Genomic DNA, 24,896 nt, shown 5'->3' with positions numbered 1-24,896 from the left:
TCATCATGAAAATGTCAAAGCATGTCAGAGAGATATAAAATACAAAGTACTAGAATAAAACTTCATAAATGAAATATCACTTCAAATTCTTCATTAAATTGCTACATTTTCCGAAGCTAGACATTAATTCCTAAAAAATCCTTAGCATGTTTTTTGGAAAGTACTTTCATAAATATTCCCCAGAAATTCACCATTTGACAGAAGACAAGGAAAGAACATTCATCATGTAAATATTAAATTCTTATTCATAAATATTTAAATACTGATGTAGCTTTTTTACTGTTAAAATTCATGTTAAAACACTCCTTGGTTTCTGTACAATTAATTAAAGTAAGTCCAAGTCTATTTAAAATACCCTTGCTGTAAAAAGACAATCATCTCCAGAGACATTTTTATATTGTTTTGATTCTTTTTGCAACTAAATGGTGTACTCAGAAAGTTCTCACCTCTGTGCTTTTATCTTTTCCAAAAACATAGTCATATGCTATCTTATCAATTCCTAGTTTCACAAAGTAAAACTACAAATTATACTATATTAGCATTCACTGTATGAGGATAAAAATTAGAACATTTCTGAGAGAGGTGTGAAATAAATCTGAGTCTACATTAATTGCAATTCGATGAATTAATTCAGCTGTATGAAAGCCTAGATTTGCCTCATGAGTCCACGCTCAAATTTGTTCAGAAACAATTATTGGTAAATTCTGAAGAGGAAATATTTTTGCACTGTTATTTGCCTTGGATCAAAGTATGAATCTACCTTGACTATAGAAAGTCTGTGTGTACTGCACCTGACTGAGCATTTCCCAGTATCTCTTATATGTTGCTGGCATGTGCTTTTATGCATCAGAATATGTCATATGCTGAAGAAACAGGACAGGCAGCCTGACTGTAAAAAAGTGAATGTCCAATAGAAACAACTGTAGGAATGCTCAAAACCATGTCAGAGTTAAGCCTGAATACAAGTTTAGTACCCTAAAGTCAGTGTAGGTTTAGGCTAGCTTTCCTGCCACCAGTTTATTTGTTCCTGCCTGAAAACATTTCCCTTTGTTTTGAAAAGCCGATGTAACGCATTCTAAATATTACTGAAGTTACTTTTTGAATTGATGGAGAGAAGGTACCAAGGCAGATTGGATATCAAAAGGCAAGTGTAGTGGTGGTGCTCTTAATTGTCTTTCATTTCAAGGACCATTTTACTCCTCTAGCAGGCTAATAAACAGACTACTCATTGCTGCTCACATGTAGTCTGCTGAGCTTTCAAGACAAGGAATAATTTTCTGCTTGACCAGTATAGAAATTTGTCCTTCTACCAGAGGCCTTGCTACTTCAGACATTATGTCCAGAAAATTCTAGGTTGAAAGAGCATTTATTTATATATATGTGGGGTATCATCAGACAGAACTAGGAGTTTCTAAATTTAGAATTAGTAACACTTTGCACCTGCATAGTAACTTCACAGTGTTATCAGAGACGTCTTCTCTTGTTTCCCATTTCCCCTCTTACCTTTTAAGTGTTTCTTCCTCTTTTGCCAGCAGTAGATCTCTTTGGGTCTGTTCAGTCATTGGAGTTCTTTCTGTAACAAGAAGGTGGAATGTTTTCACTCTGTATCCATAAATCTTGTGGTCATTGTATTTTAATTCAATAGAACGCAGACCTGTCCTTTATGTGGTGGAAGTAAACTTCCTCCATTCAAGACCTTTTACTTTCACAGACTTGTAGTGGGTAGAAAATTTGAACTCCAAACCATTTTCTTTATAAACAATTAAATAAAAAAAAAAGCACATTCTATATATTCCTTCTTTATTTCTTTAAATTGGGAAATGGAGTGGAGAAGTCAACATCAACAGAAAAACAGCAAGTACACACGTGTTATCTGTTAAATAACAGAATTACTACTTTTGAAAGGGGATGCCCTAGGAAGTAAAACAATTAGAACAATTTTAGATTTTAAAACTGGAACACATCATGGCAATGAATATTTAAGAAGAAATCTAGTTAAAATGAATGATGAATGTTTTTTGTCTTCATTGTGGTTTTGTGTGTAAGACTACAAAGAAAGCAAAAACTAGAAGCATGAGATATAAAAATAGTGAAAAGAAATGAGGTTAATATCTGTTGATTTTTTTCCCTGAGATTTTGTTCTGTCATAATTTTCCTTCTTATTTTCCTGCTACAGAAGTTTTGATAAGTTGATATGCACCATGCTGTTAACAAATTTTGAAAACTTGTGCATAGCTTTAATCCCGTAGGATAATGCACACATCTCTAAGTTGACATACATGTTGTTGGAAAACATATTTTCAAAACTGGATTTATTTACTCATAAATATTCAAAATTTATTCATAAATTTTTATTAAATTTTGGATGAGTCATCCTGCTTTGCTCACTGATGTTAGACAAATACCCACCAGGGACCATTATTTCACATCTGAATCGCAGCAGCACACAGAATTTAGTAAGAAATAAACCCCTTTGTAATACAAACACCATGCCAACAGCATGAGTAGATACTGTTCTCACAGAGAAGAGCTTGCAATTTAAAAATACAAGCAGCGTGTGAAGGAAGAAACCATGGGAATGCAATTCAATGCATTACTGTATGTGTCAATAAATCTGTCAATATATCTGTGTCTGTATCTGTATGTGTCAATGTATTTACATACGGTACGTGTGTCTGTACTCACACAAATATTTAAGCATATGCCAGCGGTATAAGTAGATAAAATAATTCAATAAATGTAGTATTTATGACTTTTATTTGTATATTTTCAAAGGAAAGGAAATTATGAACAATTACTGTCTGGTGTAATTACTAGCATCAACATGCATTTTGTAATCCTTGTACTTTCTGTCAGATGCAGTTTCGGTTTCTTTAAAATTAATTTAATGCATGTGTACTGTAGATACATTAAAACTATTAGTTTAATAAAAATATACTTGAATCTTTTCTGTGACATTGACATGAGTAGGTTGTAAAGTGAACCATAGAATATGCAAGTATAAATATATATTTACTGTTTCTCAACAAATTATACCCTGATCAAAAACCTGAAGAAAGATGAAAGCCTGACTTGAAGTACTCCTGATGATTTGCTGGACATTTCCTGGGACCTTGTATATTACCCTGCTCTCTTTGGTGAGCTAAGGTTATGCTTCCATCATGGTTGTTGAGTTTCATTTAGTGTCAGGTAGCTGACAAACAAAATATGCCTTCTTAAATGAATATTCTGGTTCAATGAATGTTCTTGAGATATTTTTGTGGTTTGTAGATGGTGACATTTCAAAGGTCTCAAAATTTTGGAAACTTTATAAGGCACATAGATAATTGTCATAATTTCATATTTTGCATCAAAGCATATTTTTTAGAAAGCTTTATGACTACTTGTTCACTTCTTGTCTGGAGGCTATTTCAGTTGTTAATTTAATGTAAAATAGTCTTTACTGTTTTGGGTATAGTACATCAAGAACTGAAGGAAAAATCTATCCTTGACTCCTCTTGGGAAGTTCCAATTAGTCCTGGCTGACCATGTAACAGAGCATCTCTGCCATCTGTGGGTCTGTAATTACAGGATCTGTAATTTCATTTGCATAGAGGAAGGATATTTTTCTAGCCAACAGTGTGAATACTTAGTCCCAGTACAGCAGCTGAGAACTGAAGAATGAGCCCTAAGGCCAAGCACATTTTTTTGCTACAAGCTTTGCAAACCATGTGTGTCTTTTTGGGTCCTCTTTAATCTAGTTTCCTCAATGGTTTTGGTGGGTTATCCAAATAATTTTTGTTCAGTGGATTGGGAAGCTGAATTCCAATCTGTAGAGCAAGCTGGAAGAATGCAGGAGATCAGATGAAAATCCATTCAAACTATCCAAGTATTATTTGGATATGATTTACTTTATTTCACAGGTTGTGCTCTATTTAATTTCATAGATTGTGCTGTATTTAATTTTGTAGGCTAGGTGAATTATTGGCATATATAGTATATTTATTTTAGTCATATCCATATCCATCAGTAACACATCTATATCATACACTTCAAAGTGAAAACAGTTCAATATGACTTCACCCTAAAACGTGAACAATGATTTATGCCTGGAGGTTTAACTATATAAAAAATGCACCGGGCTGTGTTGACAAGATATGTTTGCTGTAGTTTGGGAACCTGTAGTTCTGCTTGGCAGTACTGTATTTCCTGTCATTTTAGGCTCATGGTGACCAAGGAAAATGCAGTGGATATAGTGTTAAGACTGATTTTGCCAATGCAAATTTGATAATGAATAGATTATGCTTTCTTGAGTGACTTTTAATTATGCCAATATTTATTTATTTCTGTAGAAATTGTCGGTTGAAATAACATTTATTTTTCAAGAATAAGAAGTAAAGTGAGCTTGTGATTATGTCATAAGATTTGAAGATAAATATCATGGAAACCACTTAGTCATCTGTTTTCCAGCTTTATAATAGTTCCTAATTATGAAACTCCTTATAGTCTCAAGTGGAAATTATTGCGAAACATTCTTACAGATTATTATTACTAGTGATAATTGAAAGTGCAAATGTGAGACTTTGGAACGTTGGAATTTAGGGTTGGCTAATTCTGAGAGTTTATTAAAATATTGTTGCACTTGATCAACATCGTTTCTTAGATTTTCTGTATTATAAGATATGAATACATTTTTTAAAAACTATGTGTGAAATTTAATAGAATTTGTATTTATTCAAATCACTGATGCTTGACAAATCACTTCTACATGACAGTTAAGAGAAGGTACTGAGTCTGGAATGCTAGTATTCATCTTTATATGGGCTTTAAATGTTCTGGTTTTTGTTATTTAAGAGCATGTAAAAAGACATTGAACTGTAAGTGAAAATTTGTGTTAGTTGTTTTCATCTTTTAGAAATCAGCTCTTTTTAATTGAGAAATATTAATGGCATCAGTTCCCAGGAATCACAGTGTTTGTAAACATCTGTTTCTAAAGTAAGTTGTCTTTCATTGATCTGTTGTCTCAAAAGGATTAATAACCACATTTGAAATCTGGGCTTGCTGCAATTCTGAGTTGAATTGCCATGTTTACAGTAAACTGTAACTGTTACATATCTCCCAGTCTCTAAATTTGTATGCCACATTAGGGAAGCAGTTTCTAATCCATACAGCACTGACAAAAATGACAAAATAGTGCATTTTCAGAGAATGTAAGATCTGTCCTGAAATGTAATGAAAATGTGTTACAGAAACTTGCAGTGCAGAAGGGATTGTATCTTTTGAATTCATAATTCTATGGCTTTGTTTCTTATTATTTAGTTTGAGCTCACACAACAGAACTCTTGCATTGAAATATTTTCTCATTTTAAGGAATTAATGGCTCTCCACCAGCCCTTCAACATGTAAAATGAGTAGGTTACTTGTGTCCAGTACATCCAAAAAGAGCCAGGATAAAATAAACATAAGGAGTTGGATATCTTGGAAAAAATCTGTCATGGGTTTGGGTTAATCATCTCCAGAAGAAATTCAACTTGATGCCTGAAATGTAAGACTTCTTGGAGAAAGCAGTAAAGCCTGAGGCAGTGTTGATCTGAAGGAGTGCTCTCCATGGGTCAGAGCTGCTCTGCTGGCAGAGTGCAAACCCAGTTCACAACAGCGGTACGCTGAAAGCTTGTAAAGGACTGCAGGGGCCTTACAGTGCACGCACTCAAGCTTCAGTTACATACTTCTACTGGTCCAGTTTCTTATTATAAAATAAAACTGAAAAATAAAATCTGTGCCTAATTTTCTAGCCTCCTGTCTGTCAATGATAGTGTAGGATTTTTTCAGTACTCATGGAATGAAGCAATCCTGAAATTATGTTTAAAAATAAATATGTAAAACATCATTTATGTGGCTTTATGCAGTGCACTTCAGTGTCTGAGTATTTATAAGTTATCTGGACATATGAAAGTTTTATTAATGTTCTTGCTTTTCACTTTCAATTACCAAAAAAAAAAAAAAAAAACCAACCCAAAAAAACCCCATCAAAGCCACTCACACTTTATTTGCCTGAAGTTCCTGGATAGGAGGTACTTGCCATAGATACATACCAGCTAATATTATAAATTCTTATTGTGGTTCTAGTCTTCAGAGTTCCTGTATTCGTATATTCAATGTTTCTGACCACATATTTCACCTGCTTGAGTACTTTCTCTTTGTTCCTCACTCTGCCTTTTTGCAGACTGTTGGAATTTGTGGTAGCATAAGATTTTGTTAGAGTATCAGATATGAATGGGGTCTCTAACCTAGAGAGCGTGTTTGTTTGTTCCAATAAACTTCCAAAACTAGGATTTTGTACAATGTATAGGTGGTTACCTGTGCTTTCATAACATATTAATTTACTAGTTTTTATCAACCTAAAGGAAACTGCACCTAAAATAAAGGAAAAAAAAATCTTCCTCTTCTTCTGCTAATAGCTACCCAGTGATGAATACAGTAGGAGACAGATTTCACCCAAAATGTCATCAGAGGTGGAGAACTACTTCTTCTTCTTGTTGAATAAGATGATATAATAGTTCAGATAGTTTTATTTGCATCTCCTTCAATTTTGCCTTCCTTTTTTCTCTTCTTCTTGATATTTTATGTCCAAAATTTTTGTAGTGTGACATCTGCATCTCAGCCAGTGTAAATTTAAACAGGTTGATTCCACACTCAGATCCACAGCTTTTAGTACTGCATAAGGCAATCGTTTTAGATGAATAGATCCCTGAGTACCAAAGCATTTCAAATCCTTTTTCATTTGACCATTCAGTGACCTGATAACTATTTCCTGTCCCTAAGTAAGGTCATGACCCAGGTCTTAGAGTGCAAAAGACAGATAATTTTAGCAACAAGTTAAATCCAAATGGATTTGGTTGGAGGGGGAAAGGCAGAATAGGTTTGGTTAATTTCCTTTAAAATAAAGTGTTGCAAAAATTGTATTTAGCATGTCCTGTTAAAAGTAATTATTGAATTTGTTGCTGTCATGTTTGGATGCCTGGGGACTGCAGTCAGTATTGGGGTGGTTTGTTTATTTGCTTTGCTTTCACTGAACAGTACCCAATAAATTTTTTTACACTTCAAAAGACAATTGCTAATGAAGAGGTCATTAAAAGTGCATATTCTGATATATTCAAAGAGCTTTCCAAAATGTTTGTTTCAAATGCTAAAATCATATTACTATGCAAATGATTTTCAAACATAGGCCATGGACTCTGTCTGTAAAAGTGTCATGAATGTTACATTGCACAAATGTTCCTCTTGCAAAAGAATTTCCATTTGGTATGATGAGATGAATAAGGACAATAATGTAGCCTTAGAAATATTTTATAGGTACAAATCTTGCTTCAATTGGGATCTATGGCATATTTTAAATCACAGTTAAAGGAATGTTTCCTGTAGCTGTAGATTTTAATAATTGCATTATTCTAAGCACTTTCAGAGGTGAAATAAAGGAAAGCCTTCACACCAGAGCTTTTAATTAATTTGAAAATATAATTTATTAAAATTTTCTTTAAAGAAATTTCTTTTTTTCCTATTCTGTAATGGGATCTATGGTGTTGTGTAGAATTAGTATTATTAATGATGTCAGAAATCTACAGCATTCCAAAGAGGCCATTTTCACAAGTTTAATATTAAACACACATTGAATTATCTTTCTGTTTCTATAACTAATAATGTTGTTGCTCAGATACATTTTTCAAGCAAAATATCAAAACAATACTCTAAAATTGAAATAGAGGAATTTAAAATTTTGTGCTGCTCAATACTAACTCTTAGAGCAAAGTTCAATAGCTTTTATAGATTTCATATATTACAGAATTGAATGTGCTATGGACCTACCTAATTTACAAGGAATTCCAAGTAACTCAAGTATTTTAATGAAAATGTACAATCATGCAGTGATACCTATGTAACTTTTATGTTGTGTTATTTCTGTAATGTAAATTTTCCTATTTCATAACTTTGCAGTTCAATTCTTATCAAAACATGTTAGCAATTTCTGGAAATTCATAGGTTTGTGCTAGTTTGATGTATTCACTGCAGATATTTTATCTGGCTTGTGAGTATAAGAAAGGTAGAAGTACTGAATTTTTCAGTTATATATTTTTTTTCATAGTGATAAGAAAGGCTGCATTTCAAGACAGTATTTTTGAATACAATTTTGTTTACATGACATTCTAGAATTTTTCTCTGTTTTCAGGTTTATTGTCAGGTTCCCAATCCAACATGGTTGGATTGTAACTTCATAAATTAGCACATTTATAGCATGTTGTAGATAATGAGTCCAGACAACGAGATAAAGAAATCCAAGTACCCAGACAAAAGAACTTCGTTTTCATAGTCATCATTAAACAAGTTCATCATGAATAACTGTATTTTTCAATGATTTCTAATTGAGCATCAGGCTTACTAAGACCCTGACTGTGGAAATGTATTTCTCTAAAACACATGCATGCTTTTATTTTCTGATAACCAGCAAGCTCAGCAGTTTTCACTTTATGAAGAGACCAGTGTAATCTCTTATGAAAGATAGAATGCGACTTTAAAAAGGAAGAATTTAAACTCTACTGCGTATTTTTAAGTTAAATTTACTGAGTATTTGCTTTAGTACCTGATGTATATTTTGTAATTGAGAAATTAGCAGTGAATGTAAAAAGAAAGGAAGCTATGTGCCAGTAAGCCAGAAAGTTCTGATTTAACCTACCAATGACCTGGCTTTGTTTGTTCAGATGACAGTTCTAAAAGTGTGCAGAGAATATTCCCTTTTAATACAGTTATTTGCCGCAAGCCGTGACCTCGGTGCCTGTCGGGGAGCAGGTCTGAATTGGCCCTTTCTCTGATATCGTGACATTGCTTCTGTTGCCTCGATTGTGACCTCTGATTGCATGATACCCCTGAGAGTTCAATTTAATAAGCGTGACTCCTGACTCTTAGCCAGGTCTGCCTTCTTAGGTTTTGTCAGACTCTACTTGTAGTCTGGTCTACATATGCTAAAACACTGCATAGGCTGCCGTCATACTGTGTGAGCTGTGTGCACTGAATTCAAAATTCTCTTTCAAACATCTCTCATTTATTGCAAATGCAAATGTTTATAAAATCTTTCTTGGAATAAATTTTAGAGGTTGTTTCTTTCACATGTATGGCTGCTTGGGATTTTTGGGTTTTATATCTTTGTACAGATAGTTACTAACTCTTTCACTAAATTACTAAGCATGTGTGTTATTCATCCATCATGCTAATTTCTTTCTTCAAAATTTTATTTCCCCTATGAGAGTGTTCTATATTTTTATGACTTCCCATAAAATATGTTTGTTCAATATAGAAATATTAGGGGCAAATCTCTTTTTCTCATTATGTAATTAGTGCAGTCTCACAATAAGGCAGTACTAATGAGCACTCAGAGCACTGTAAGGTGTAGTGACCCAGGACCAGTCAGGTGAAAGCTGAAGAATCTGTTTGGAATCCAGGAGAAGGTGAGTAGAATTGAAACATTTTAAATACCATTGAAAATAAGTTATCTTGGGTTTAGTGACAATTTTGCTATATCATTGCATTCTTTTCTCCTGTTTTCCTCCTCTTCTAGCCAGAATGCTGAAGAAGAGTCTGTTCTGAGACCTGGATGCCTTGAGGGTGATGATGCTATTCAGATATTTCTCCAATTTTAGTGCCCCTTGCTGCATTCACTGAACCAGAATATGGAGAAGTTTAAAGATTGAAAGAAAGTTTCAAGAACTGTGGTACAAGTTACAGACAAGTTTCTGTATTTACTTACATGCATTTTCTGTATTCTCATTGCAGATATGTACCCATTTTCCTAGCCTCTGTATCAGTACCCATAACTTAGGGCTTCTAAAAAAAATATCCTTTCAGAAGAGCAGAAAAATCTTGCTGAACAAAATAATGCTTTGAGCTTACTTTTGTAGTTACATTAAAATTTTTCTGTAAATATTACCATTTAATACTTCTTTATTTCTTCAAGTACTTTAAAGAATTCTGTTAACCTTTTCAATGAGATTAATTTTTATTAAAATTGTTTATTTTGTATGAAAACTATATCAGGATCTTTCTTATAAAACAAGTTCTATATAAGGCAGAAAATGGGTATTTTCTTCTTCCACTCAAATTTGACAATGAAATTCTATTCCTTCTTCATGACAGTGACTGTTTACAGTGAAGTAAAATCAAGTAAAATCTCGGTTTGGCCAGGTTTTTGGGTTTGGTTTTTTTTGGTTTTTTTTTTTTGTTTTTTTTTTTTTGTTGGGTTTTTTTTTTATTGGTACACAAATTCTCATGTAAGATTATGTATTTTTTATAACTCAATTTAGTCTCTAAGGTTTTAAAAGTCATAATATAATCATCTCTTTCCTTCTTCTGGAGTAAATAGTGTAAGATTAGCTACTGAATTTCCTTAATCTTAAGTGAGGGTTTGCCTACCTAATTGAAATTTCTGGGATTTCACTCGCGCTCTCTGGATCAGAGCTTAATGCTCTGTAAATTCCTGTGCTATTGGCAGGAGATTAGATCATCAGTGGCAAACAAGCAAAGTTACAAGCAAACAACTATTTTAACCTGTTGGTAGACAACTGGTGAAACAAACTCCACTTCAAAATTAATTAGTTATGGCTGTCTCAAAAGTTATTGCAAATATAAACAGAATGCAGATGAGGCAACTTCACCTTTTTGGAATCATCATCGTATTTAGGTTGTTCCCTCCTTTTCAAACAAATTTTATATATATGTATGTAGAAATACATATTTGAAGACAGTGAGTAGGAGGAGAGTTTAGATGACAAGTAGCAAGTAGGTAGCAAGTTTAGATGAAAAGTTTAGTAAAAAGAAACTAAATTAAACACACCTACAATAAGCATAAACCATTTAAACTCAAGATTAGGGACAGTTAAATTATGTTCACAAATAGAACTGGGGGGTTTGTGTTCGTCTTCCCACTAAAAAGGAATTTGAATAAAGTTCTAAACAAAATTCTGTAAAAGAACAGGAGGATTCAGATCTAATTTATTCCTTTTTCAACTGATTTGTTCATTCAGTAGGTAAATCATTCAAACCTTCTCTGCATGGATAGAGAAAACCTGTGCCATTGTAACTATAACTGATCCAAAATCAATATAAGTCAGTTCCATACCTGGGGATATGTGTTGATTTCTCTATAATTATATACAGTGTTTTGATACTTGTTTGTCTTCGTGTGTTTTCCAGCTGAAAATCGCAGTTTAATTAATGAAGAAATCTATACAAATACTAAGCTCTACGAGACATATGTATTGACAATTAACCTAGGGCAACTCATAGGCAAATTGTGGTTTTCTTTTGCTTTTTTTTCCTGACCTTCTTTACAAATTGAAGGGTTTTGTTTTTTGTTTTTTTTTTCATAGATCTACAAGACACTGGAATTTCATATTGTTTATTGTCTTCCATGAAGTATCAACCAATTAAATATAACTCAATAAGAAGAATTAGTACTTTTATGTCTGTATTTATTTATAGACACTCATAAGTCTAATGTTTATGGTTGTTTTTAAGCTGGATATAAATATATAAGAATTACATGCAATTAGGGATTAACTAATTTTAGATGTAGAGTCTTAAGAAAAAGAAAAGACTCTGAGTCTGAGACTTTTTTCCCACTTAATTCCATGAACATTAAATCAAGTCTTGTTTATACAATGTTTGGCATAATGATAGGTCTGATTTTCAATATTACCTCTTGGTTTTGCTATGAAGTAAACTAAACAGCAGCCTTGCACTCAGTGTAGACTTTGTGTGTGTATTTGACAATGGAGAATAGTTCTGCTGTTACACATTACTGTGCTGACAGAGCTGTGAATTGTTGTCACACTATGTTCATCAAATACCAATAGGTATTTCAAGTCTGCATCAGAAATTGAGCCAGAAATAGTTCTGCTCAAACAAGACAAAACTCTTTTGAATAGAAAAATATGTCATATTTTAATCCATCAGCTATATATATTAAGTATAGGGTATAGATAGAATGGATAATCAATCCAGAGGCTTTCAGAACTAAACAACATATTAACATTAGTACAATAATTTCATTATTTCACTTTCAGTGTTGCTCTGCAATAAGTACCAATTGTGCATGGTACTTCAGCACATCATATGTGTTGATGAGCATGAGTTCTTAAAAGAGGTTCTACTCTTATTCAGATAACTTTCTAGGAAAAATATGTATTCTCAATAGTTAATATAATAAAGACTTTTTTCAAATGAAAATTCTGAAGCTGTGACATGAAATTACATGTTTTAATTATTCATAGAATGTATGAGACAATTATTAATATCATGTAAGTCAGCGCTACTGACTAAATTCATGCTGTTCCAGAGTAATGACAGTTCTTTTGTTCCTTTTAATACTTAGCATATGTGTCTTCTTGTCACATAGAAGCCTCCAGTTTTTATTTTGAACAAAAGTTTTGTTGGATTTGAATTTTTCAGTTCCTTTCTTTTACTTTTAATATCTTCACTACAAACAAAACCTACCCTAATGGTTGTCACACTCAATAAAATTGATTGTATTGTGTAGGTTTTGTCCTCTCTGTAGTGAACAACATAGTAGTTAGACCTCCTGCACTCTTACAAAATGTTCCTTTGTACTTGTTATTTTGAGAATTCCTTTGGAAGATCTTATGTCTTAAATAATTTTACTTGGTTTATTGAATTTAGAGAAAGATACTTCTCTGGTTTGGACTACATACAAAGTGATATCTCTTCTTGCTTGGAAATACGGTTTCATCACTGAGCAACAAAACACTTTTGTTGAAGTTCTTTATTGCTTCTGTCATTTAATTTTAAGAAGTGGGAATGGATAGAAATAGGATCTATCAAAATATTCTGTGAAAAAGGGGATTTTATGTTATGCATTTATTTTTCTCCTCAACAGTAAAAATTCCTCTATTCAGTAGAGAACATCCATCATTCGGGGGTTTATTAGTTCCCAGAGTTTATGAAAAAAAATAGAGATAGGGTGTGTATTAGGCAGATTTGAAACTTTAGACAAGAAAATATGTGAGAGTGTAGGCACCAAGGATAAACAAAATAGGCTCAATCTGCCTCCATCTTAGTTATACCTTACATTTACTCATGGGTAACTAAGCACTGAAATGCTGAACATGCTATTTCAAAACAGTTTTTACTCCTCTTGATTTCTTCAGTTTCTCAAGAGCCTTGACTATCCAAAGAACTCTTGGTAACTCTTGGCTGTGTCCAGACTCACTTCTCAGCAGAGCTGTTGATGAAATTTGCCTGTGCAGAGTGGCTGAAGCAGCTACTCAATAGGCTACATAACGCTGTGTTCATAGAAGACTACACAAAAGAATAATGTGCAAGTGTGGTATGGTGCTGCCAAGTCTTTCATGTTCTTTTTGAATTTGTAAATGCCTGAGTGGATCCTGAAGCATGCTGGTAGTAGTTTACATCAGGAACTCTTCTCTTTCTCTGCATGTGGATGGCATATCACCTCTGTAGCTTCTTAATTTTTGGTTTTGGCAGGGATGTTTTTGGGGTTTTTTTAAGAACCAGCTTAGATTTTCAAACATAAAGCAATTCCATATTCAAACAGTCATAAATTAGCAAAAAAATTTGAAATTAAGAGTGTCTTGTAAGGCAACTTCCTGTACATAGCAGGTGAAATAGTTTTCTAAGTTTATTCCTCAATGCAGAAAAGTGTCATAGGTCTTAGGAAATATCACAGTGTGAAATTGCTGTTTGTTACAAAATTACAGAAGATAAATAAGAAATTGTGTTTAATGTAAATAGAGTACAGAAAGTGATAACAACCCATAAAAATTGCAAGAGTTGGTCAGATTGGAAGGAACAGTGTTCAATGATGTCTTGATGTCAGTGCTAGGAAAATGAGCCTTATGAAGTAATTCAAGTGGAAATATGGAATAAAAACCATGTTACATGAAGAGTAGAAGATGTGAGCATTTTAGTATAGAGTGGTTGTTTGCATTGTATTTGTTAAGTAATCAGGAGATCCTGGAAGAAGTTCTTTGATATTACTGGAATATGAATAGAGAGAGAGAAATAACTTCAAAATTACTTTTAAAAGTATGCTATTGAGGATGAAATAAGACTTATATTTGCCTCAATGTGGGAAAAAGAAAATGTTGAGTTTAAACTGTAAGCTAGGGACAGATAAATAGTAGTGGTGTATTCTATAGGGGCAGGAAGATGTAGCAAAACAGAAAATAATGGGAAGGTGCAAGTATGAAATCCTGTTTTCCTTGCATTCAGAAGCTGAAATTTGTACTTTTTCAGCGATGTAGGAATCTCAGCTAAAAGATTCTGGTTTTGCATAATCTAATAATAAGACATCAAAGAGAGAATACAAAAAACACAGTCTGAAATATGATAACTGCTAAAATAGCATTAACTTGTTGGGGAAGACATTAGAGAAGAAAAGGAGGTTTGTAGATCAAATAGTAGTATAGTAAGCCTTATTTTTAGTTTGAAAAAAATGCAAAATACCTGGTAAAAAGAGAAGAAGGGCTAAGTTTTAGGAAATTTTAGGAAAAAAACCTCTTTTTAATTTTTTTCCTTTCAGTGGCTGCTTTTATAATCTTTGAAAGACATTCTCTTGTATATTGATCAGCACTCCCATTTTCAAAACTCTTCTTATTGATTGATAATTTATAAAGTATTTGATAAGCATTTTTAAGCATTAAAAATTATGTAGATAATAACCTGAGGTAGTATTCTTGTGATACAGTTCTATTTCATATTTTATTCAGCTATGAACTCACTCAGGCACTTCTACAAATATTTTCATTTCATTCATTCTGGTCCTAGAGATGGAAGTTGATATAGTCAGAAGTTACTCACATGAAAAAATATCTTCTAAAAGTCCCTAGTATATCAAAAGAAAATGTTTTTAAGATGGAAATGTACATACCCCATTATCTGAAAATTCCAGCCCTGAGCTGTAGATAAACATCTGGGGATGCTATAGGTTTCAGTAAGAACTCTGTACCAATTTCTGCCACACGATGTTGCCGACTGTCTGGGAGTCACATATGTATTTCTACCATAAATGTACTCACAGAATGCCTGTGAGCATGCTACAGACCACTCTAAATACCTTTCTTTTTCCAAAATTTGGAGCCTGTTGTGATTGCTGTGTCACGGATGGCAATATTCAGGGACTCCTGACAAAATGCACTTCTGAGAAATTTTTTAAGTTCTCTGTGGAAAAAAAAAATTCCTATCATTTCTCATACATTCTAGTATACAAGTGGGTTTTGGGGGTGAAGGGCAGTGGGGGTTGTAATTTTTTAATGATTGTTGTTTTCCTGTCTGTTTCCAAATACTTCACTTTTTTACCTTAATAGCAGGAACAACTCATGTCATTCTTACTTTCTGTTCTGTGTGTATTATACAGACTGTGTCAGAAATAAGGCTTTTTTGTTGTTGTTGTAACATGGAAAAAATGAGATTAAAAAGTTGGATTTTAGATTTGGGATTTCAAGGTAATTTATAAATTTGTAATACACACATTATATAACTGTATAGAAGACAGTAGAAATTATAAATCCTCAGAAGGTAGATAATTTTAATACTCAATAATTTCATTGTTTTTTTAGATTTTGTGCATTCATACACATACAAATATGCCCTCAAATTATATTTTTCTGACCAGTAATTTATGCCACAATACTGACAGAGAAGAAAAATGTAATATATTAATAGCATAGACAATAATTTCATACACAAGTTGAACTACTTAATTCCTTTATTAAGAACACCGATTCCAGAATACATATTGAGAAAATTAACTCTGGTCACAGATTTTGTTAAGGGTGGAAAACTTAGAATGCTGAAGAATTTCCAAGCCCTTCTTTCACACTGTAGGTCTTAAGTTTCTTAGTCTTTTATTTGTATTGTATTCCCTATAGAGCAAGGTTTGAAGTGATTTAAATCACCTTCTAAACACAAGATTTGAAAGATTCAATACAGTGCAAGCTTCTCCATATATTTATCAAGAAGCATGATGTATTAAAGTTCAGCCTTGTATCTTCCCATCATCAACAAATAGATTTGGAAAAAAAAAATCCTGTGTTGAATCAGGTTCTTTAGCATCCCTTTCATTATGAATCAATGAAGAGTGGAATAACTGTAATTTATAATTTATAACAACAGGATTGGTGTTTTCCAGGCACAGAACTTGAGTTCTTCCTGAATGCTGACCCTGCGTAACCATCCTCCTTCTTTTTGTGTGCTGGCTTGTTAACAGCACTTGTCCTACCACAGGGGAACATGGGTTTCAGTACCCCTTATCCTGATGAGATTTGAATCTCCAGCTTCCATATGCCAAGCTATGTCCTTGGCTGTGTTTCAGTCCTCTTAACAGTGACAGCTACAGCTGAGGACACAAGATCACATATCTTGGAGGAAAGAAAGAAAACTGACTCCATGTGAAATTTAGGGCACTTCACCTGAAGTAGTTCACAGATTACTTTAGTTCACTGAATGGATTTCCTGGAGATAGTATCATTTAAAGCACATAATAGCATCCATTTTTTAAACTGAATATGAGTTGTCTTGTCTCGCAGCACACCCAGCAGATTTGACTGATGAAGGATTACATTTTTCTTGATATCAAAGTTCAGGTTCTTACAGGTTTGCATGTGGATTTGGTGACCCAGAAAAGTATTTGTTACTTTCCTGTAATATGCAGTTCCAAAGATATTTCAGATGCCAGGGCTTTTCTCCCTATATAGATGCTCAGATTTTGTAGGAAATTGCCAGTAGGTGGCCTTGACTGCTGTATTGTATCTGGCCTAAATGTACAGTATCTGTGTGGATGATTATTTGGCAACACCTAAAAATCATTACTGTATTAATGCCAAGTGTAAGACAATTCCAATCTTAAATTATTAACATGTGTGTCATGTTAAAAAAAAGGTCAAAAAGATTGAAGTCTTAGAGCGATAATCTAATGAGGGTATGATACTTTAAATACTTCTGAAATTAATTTGGGTTTTGATGCCTTCTTTGATGTATTTCTATTTTCTTTGATAGTCTTAGAGTTGTCTGCATTTAACAATTAAAGATTATGGGTCTGATCCATTTCAAAGATGCAGAAAGCTTACAGCTCTTTGGAACTTTTATGAGTGTTAATACTTCTACAAAATCAGGTCCAGGTTTTTTAAAAAACACATAGTCCTAATTTAAGAAAGCTACCAAGCAAATGCATGTTAATGATACTGGTACACCAGATTCTTGAACACATGATGTTCATAAGTGGAATAGAGAAGTGATAATGCAGTGTTTTAATTCATAACATAGATTTATCTTTTGTTAAGAATTAAACAGCTAGATACTACTTTTAAAAAGCAAGGATATTAAAGAAAATAGAATACAGTTTTCTGCAATATTATAAACAAATTATTGAAGATCATCTGCCCTTTTGAGGAAGAAAAGCGACTATTAACACTTATACAAGAAAGAATATTCTGTCTAATAGCATATATAATTTTAAGGAAGAAAACTTGTTTGTACTTTTACCTTGATGACATTTTTGTTTTGGTTATGTTTCAATAATCAGCATGAAAAATAAAAATACATTAAAATAAAAAATAATTAAATTAAAACTGTTCTGTTTCAAACATAATTAAATCAAAAAATGAAACTGCAACTAAGTAAAATTATTAAAAATAATTTTGGAAAGTAGATTACCAAGTTAGAAGTATTTATATTTTTGTAAGCTTTATTATAGCTTATTGTATGTTCACCTTCTTTCAACCATTGCTGACACACAGACTCAGACATGAACTTGTAATATGGGTTTATCCCCTACATTGATTTCCCTTTTAATAGGGATAAAGATAAAAACAATTTAGTGAATGCATAAATAATACAAATCATTTTAATTGCAAGACATATTTATCCTTAGAAAGATAGGAACACTGGGCTAACTTTTCTGTAAATACAGAGAGGAAAAAACTTAAATACATTTTCTTGGGAGATTATTCCTCATTGGAGAACAAATGTAGAAGGTTTAATCTCCAAATGAAGTGCTCCTAGGAGGTCACTCACAATGTGTCTTGTTTATATATATCAGCATCTGTCTTCAAGTGAAGAGCTGTAAGGATACCAGTGGACTTGGAACCTATAAATTTTCAAAATGGAAAGGTTAGATGACTGTACTCCTGAACCAGGAAGGCAGTATCGTAAATTTAGAAAATATAAATAGTTCCCACTTTAATAAAGGAAGCTGATGAACAGTGTAATTATCAGTGTTTTAATATTTGGCACTGATTAAGTAATTCACTGCTTGACTTTTTTAGTCAGCCCTCACACTCTCATTTCCATAGATACAGTGACTGTCCATCCAAGATTTTCATTTTCTGTCTTTCTAAAGTGGTAAATGGGAGTTCTTTACATTAACTAAGGATAAATTCTTCTGCCTAAGTTCTAGTCTGTGAGTGACTAGCAAGACATATGTAACTTTATATTCTGGACCAGGACCTTGTCTTGAATACATTCAGCCTCAGGAATAGATTTGGTTTGAATAGAGACTCCCTATACTAAGACAAATAAACAAAAATCATTTGTATTTCAGACTATGAAATAAGCAGCTTTGATACTTTAACTTAGCGCTAGAATTTGAAAGCAATGAGCTGATGGCAAAGCTAGGTAAAATGCCAATGAGGCAAAACCTGCATTTTTTGCAGTTTATGCAAAGTAAATGATAAACTTTAAATTTTAATTTTTATTTAAAAAATACTACATTTAATGTACCTAAGGTGAGTTGTTGAATGTCCTATAACTTCAGTTTATGATGTCAAAACATGAGTGAAAACTTGGCACTTCTGATATCGCCGTCCCCATCCCTGCCATCCCTTTGGAGTTACTGGAAGTTAAATCATCCATAGTGAGCAAATGGACCTGATGTTAAGCCGTCTTTGCTGGTTCAAGTGTTCCTGCTAAAAACCTTCTCTACCTGCCATATTGACGTATCAGTGAGCAAAGAAGAATCTTTGAAAGAAAAAAAGAAATAATTAGCAAAAGGATGATAACTCAGTGTTATCTGAAATGACATCAAAGAGAAAAAAACCAAATATTTGTATCAACTAGAAAAGGAAAAAGTTTTCAAATGTCTCGTAAAAGCCCTGAGTTAAAGGTGCTGAAAAGATTTAACCTAGAAAGTTTATGTATGAGGATAGAAAATAAAAAATTATTCTAATCCATGAATGTCGTCATGCAACAATGATGGCTCCTCTGTGCTCTCTTCCAATTCTGGCAACCTCTTCCTGATGCTCCTTATCATGTCTGTTATTCAGCAGAATGATCTGAAGGATCAGCAGAAAAACTGAAGGATCTCCAGAATTGGACATTTTGGGTTTTTCCCCATAATGTCACTGTTTTATTCTCTATCTTTAGATGCCATTTGTGATCCAAAGTAGGTAGTAATTTCTGAAAAATGATATCATAGTTGCAATTGCTTTGGAATCCAAATCAGAAATTGCCATTAAAATGTCTTAAACGTCGTAATAGACCACATCAGTAAAAGACAGATAAGAGTAATGACATTGCCATGTGTCGACTCTTGCATATAATGGTGATTTGTTTTTTTAACCTTACAGATTGCTAAGTAGAATTGTAAGTATAAATTATTGCATATTTTAATTATGGATATACCACAATAAGCAACAATCATGGCAGCTGTGACAAGCAATATATGTATAATATATACTTCTATATTAATTTCATAACAAAGGATAGCTTCATTTCCCAATAAAATAAATTTATTCAGAAGGCTGATATTACATCCCAAAAGAGAAAACAAACCATGAAATTAAAACTAATACAAAAGTATTTCTTAAATATATCTGAAGAGATTTTAAATAGTTGGACTCTGCATGAAAATGAAGTAATTGCCTTTTTTCTTTTCCAAGAAGTCATAGGTTCCAAGTTTATCTAGGAAATCTTAAAGAAAATGTATTTTAAAATAATGGTGAAAGATAGGAGTATGTCTCTTCCTCCCCAGGTAAAAAAATTTCTCAGCTGGATGCTACTTTAGATGAGAAATTACAGAGAAAAGACTTCACATGCCAATGGCTTCAAGAACAGCTTTTGGATTATGAAGCACCCAGTTCCAGAAATACAAAGTGGTGAGGTCATCGCCTTTAAATTAGATTTTTTATTTATTTTAAATTTGTCTTGTAAAGTGAAACCTAAGTAAATGGTTCTAAAACAAACATGGCTTTGCAGCTAGCAGACGGTACACCATATTTCCGGGTCCCAAATATGGCACCCTTTAGAACTGGCTTAGTAGTCATTGTATAGATACTTCTTTCACATTGAAATTTAAATTATAAAATGTTTAGAATCTTATCATAAATAACTACTTAGATTTACTTCAGCAATGCAGTGGGTTTTAGAGTGAAAAGAGTGTAGAAAAAAGTGCTTATTCATCATATACTTTATAATGCTATTGATATATATTATGGTTTTATATAATTAAATGAACTGTAACATTAGCTACACTGTTAGATTTGATTAAGGAAGTAAAAAAATACTTTTTTTTTAGGTAAAGAGTGTGTATTTATATTTTGTCTTCAAAACATAAACCCAGCGTTTACATCTTTATACTACACTGTACTAAAATGTTGTAAACATGTTCCTTCTGTGTTCAGTTTTGGTTATTAAACAGGTAAAATGTCAATACAATTAAGGAAAAGGTTCATATTGCCTAAACTAACATGAAGACGTAGTAAGTGTATTTTGGTCATTAATTCAATATAAGGCATTAGTTATCTTAATGAAGTCATTAGTAGACACAATGCCAGGCATCTCTAAGAAAACCAAACAAAGTGTCTGTAAGGAAGCAATGGTTTTAGTATATTAATTTTATCATTATTTTCATAAAAAATATATTTGAAATTAAATGGGCTGCAAATGGTTCTATCTTGTGCAGAAAAATATGCTGCATATCCTGCTTGTATCAGTGATTGTAGAAACTAAACGAAAAACATGTTCCTTAGGAAATATTTGCAGAAATATTTCTCTTTTAGTCGTGATCCATAATAGAGAAATACTCAAAGTGTTTGTTTAAGATCATTTCCATGACTTTTAAATTGAATGAAAACTGTGGAATACAACAGGTAATAATGTTTGAAAGTAAGACACAGAAATTTATAAAACAATTTTCTTAAATGTTATTGTGCTACCTCTGCAGGTGTATGCTATGCTCTAGTATTTATACTGACTTTTTAAAGGATCATGATATCATCTTTTTATGTGCCAAAAGTCCAACTGATGTCCATTCACACTTCATTGGTAGACAATGTAGAACAGCTTATATATTTTTTCAGCTGAAAAAAATTTTATTCCTACAAAAAGGAATATGAAAACTGACTTTTCTACAATTTGTGTCAACACATACAAAAAGTCATGCTGGTTAGAATAGTTTGACTTGATATTCTATCATTTGAATAAACAATTGTTAATTATTTGTTAAATCAAGTACAAAAAATTAATAGTAATTGCTCTGATACTTTATCAGTTAATATTAATTTCTCTGATACATCTTAATAAGGAAATTATTCGAAATATTAAGCAAGATTGTTTCCTGAAAAGGATCTGTGCAGGTATTTTAGTGAGCCCAGTACAGTGGGAGTTACTGAAATTTCTATTCTACATTTTTCCCAGCTGTCGTTTTTTGCCCGAGTTAGATCCTGCGATATGCGACAGCAGACAAGTACAGCTTGTGGTAAGAATTTGTTTCTTTGTGGGATTTTGCAGAATTCAGGTATTTTCAATCCTTACTTGGTGTAAAAATAATTTTTGGTTAATATAATTCAGTAGTGTTATCTCGTTTGGCAATCGAGTCATCCCCTGATGGAGATCAGAATAAAATATTTTAGCAAAAAACCCCATGTAGGTGCTTTGGGTTCTAGCATCATGATCTGACACTGAGTTTGTTTTTAAGACATCAAATGCTACTGTGTGTTTTTTAAAGCTTCTAAATCTGCATTTTCAAAAAAAGTTGAAAAAAATTAAATATGGTTCAGTACCAGCTACATTATTTACTGAAAATGTGTATGCTTGTAAATTAAACAACTTTAAATATTCTCAGATTCTGTATATAACATACCTAAATCATTCTAATATGCTTTCAATTTCATTTATTGAAATACAGTAAGTTGAAATTGTATATTAATATGTTGACATTATTGAAAACATTCAATGAAGTCAGACTTACTCCTACAATTTCTTTTTTTATATTTCTTTACCTCTTAAAATGCCTCCTTCTTTTTTCATGATTCACTCTTTTTGCAGCATTTAAAAAAATCAGATTTTCTGAAACAAGTAGTCATGTAAGTTGGAGGGAGGGGAAATATGAGCAATTTAACAATTTGAAGATTTACAAAATTGAAAGACTGTGTTAGAGATACCCAAAAGTTCCTTTTGTAGCAAGCAGTTGTGATGCCCCCAGGCCAATGCATACTCACTCATTTCTATATATATAGACTTTACATTTTAATGCCATATTAGCAATATTCTTATTGATAAAATTTTGTGCAGTGTAAAAAAGGGGGCAACATTTTAGAAGCTAGGCAGAATTAGTATTTCATACTCATATACATGATGTAAAATATTGCATAAAAAGTATTTCCCAGTTAGATTATGTGTCATATGCCTCATTTTGTTCTCTGATCAATCTTGCCCCTTCTAGCCTCTTCCTTCTTTAGCTTCACAACCTATGCAATTTTCGTGTTTTGGAAATGATTCCATAAACTCCCATAAAATTCACCTTTGAAAATAATAATTTTAAGCCTTACATATTACTGTTACTGTTTTCTTTAAGACAGATTTTGTCAAATATTTTTCTCTGGCAAATGTGTCCAATTCTTCAGTTTTTCTATAATTTAAAGGGCTGAAATCATGAACAAACTGACTGTTGTGGGGTTTGATAGGTGGAGTCTAAAGCTGTAATTTGAGCAAATCATAATTTAATAATGTTATCTAAATTACATATGATATAATTATTGGTTGTCATAAGTGCACATAGGTAGATTGTGTGTTATTTACACTAAGCGGTTCTCTCCACAAAACACTGCTGCAATCCCACAACAGCATTATGTGGTGTGCCCACATAACTGGCAAAGTTATGGAATTGTCACAGCCCGTGCCACATAATAACATAACTTTTCCACATGAATGAAATACAGAGAAAAATGCAATAGAGCGTTCAAGAAATAGAAAATAGAATAAAACGTATCTCTAATGCAGAAAGCAGTACTATACAGGCAGTGAAATAATGGTGTGGTTTGTACACACAGATGGCTGGAGAATTTTGGTTTTAAAATTTATATGAGTTCTCTTAAAGGTTGAAATGTGAACATGCTCCTACTGTTTTGGCACAGTAGCTTACTTAAAAAGTATGAAATCATGATAAAAATCAAGTTAAAAGCTGCAATCATTATAAAAAAAAATCTTGTAAACTGAAAAAAAATGGAAAATATGTATTAAAAGCAAAGAGAGAGGGAGGAAGCATTAGGAGAGGATAGCATTCCTGGGCATTTCCAGTAGTTTATTCCTATGCCATATGATTGAAACAATGAAGTTTTCTCATGTGCTAGACAATCCCTGCTTGTTATGTGTTCCATAAGCCTGCATTCTGAAAGTTTCATATGGTTTTCTAAATGATATTTGTGGACATTCCAGTAAATTGAGACTTTCGTTTTCATGGATACAAAATTTCATTTCAGTGGTTACATATAAACAATGAAGTCTTCTCACTGGGGATTATTGCTTTGTAGTAACCTGCTGTAAATCTAAGACCTTATTATGTTAATCTTAGTAATTTTGATGATTTTTCTCATTAGTAATACCATTGAAGTGCTTAGGAAGGCATGTTTACAGTTAAAATTATTTTAAATGAATATGATTTTGTGGAATAGCCAGTAGGATAGACTTCCTGATTCTTCTTGTGTGAAGTTTAAGTTACCTACACGGTTAACCCCTTCACTATTGATCAGTATCTTCAATCATCTATATGTAACTTGAATTCAAAAATGCCTTTTATCTCTGAAGGTGGCAGAACATCTTGATAATTTTACCTAGAAATAGACAAATATACAGACGCAAAGCTGTGTTCAAGGCAAAGATTCCTCCTGATCGATATTAATTTTCAATTAATTAATGAGAAAGGTTTGTGGTAGTAAAAAATGGCAGCAAGTCTGAAGAGTTAACTATGATGATCACTACAGCTGGAATTCTAATACTACAGTCTGAAAAAACTGTGCCAGTATCTTAAATTTCTTCCAAAATCTGGTTCTAAATCATAAGCAAAAAAGGGAAGATTTTAATTAGCTTCAGAGGACTTCCAATCAGCTTCTTTAAAAGGCCAAATTAAGGTTTCTCCAGTGATTAGTACAACCTTCTGCAGTGATTAATACAACTATTAGTCTGACTGTAATTGAGTGAAAACACATTTATTTGAAAAAAAATAACGAATACTTTACATCAGAGATAAGATAGCCATAGTAAAGTCTAGCATAAAATCCTGAATATCATTGTCTACAAGATGATGAAGGCTTAGTTTCTGTGATGGTAGGGATTGGAAATAATACAGTGGAAATGTTACGGGTATAAAATTTGTGCCTTCATGGCCACAAATCTTTGGGAACTGGAACATTGAAAAGACTTTTGTAGTGTGTTCAAACAGGTTAGATAGAAATAAGGATGACTATTTCCATTGGTTTGAATCTCTTTGAGCATCACAATCATTGCATTATTTCTGAAATGCAATAAAAGACTAAAAGTTTTTCATTTAAAGATTTTGAATGTACAAAGCTCTCACAAGCTTAAAGCAACTGCAAGTATTAAGGTCAATAAAATAGAAACAA

General features: G+C 32.6%; 1 protein-coding gene across 8 annotated transcripts in view; it reads left to right on the top strand.

Annotated features, from left to right (window-relative positions):
- Positions 1-24,896, top strand: part of LRRIQ1 (leucine rich repeats and IQ motif containing 1) — a 104,663-nt gene that overhangs the window by 64,189 nt on the left and 15,578 nt on the right. For 5 of the 8 annotated variants that reach the window (XM_074539652.1, XM_026797617.2, XM_026797609.2 and 2 more), the window contains 2 exons: positions 20,030-20,153; positions 21,694-21,754. The exons of 1 other annotated variant lie outside the window; for it this stretch is intronic. In XM_074539652.1, coding sequence (XP_074395753.1) covers positions 20,030-20,153; positions 21,694-21,754 — 185 coding nt within the window. Of the gene's footprint in view, positions 1-3,055; positions 4,398-9,586; positions 9,866-20,029; positions 20,154-21,693; positions 21,755-24,896 lie in introns of those variants that run through there. 2 more of the 8 variants (XM_074539654.1, XM_074539655.1) reach the window with 2 other exon arrangements.

The sequence above is a fragment of the Zonotrichia albicollis genome, chromosome 4 (assembly GCF_047830755.1).
Source record: "Zonotrichia albicollis isolate bZonAlb1 chromosome 4, bZonAlb1.hap1, whole genome shotgun sequence".
Lineage (NCBI taxonomy): Eukaryota > Metazoa > Chordata > Aves > Passeriformes > Passerellidae > Zonotrichia > Zonotrichia albicollis.
Note: the sequence above shows the minus strand (reverse complement) of the source record. Positions and strands in the feature narration are given on the sequence as shown.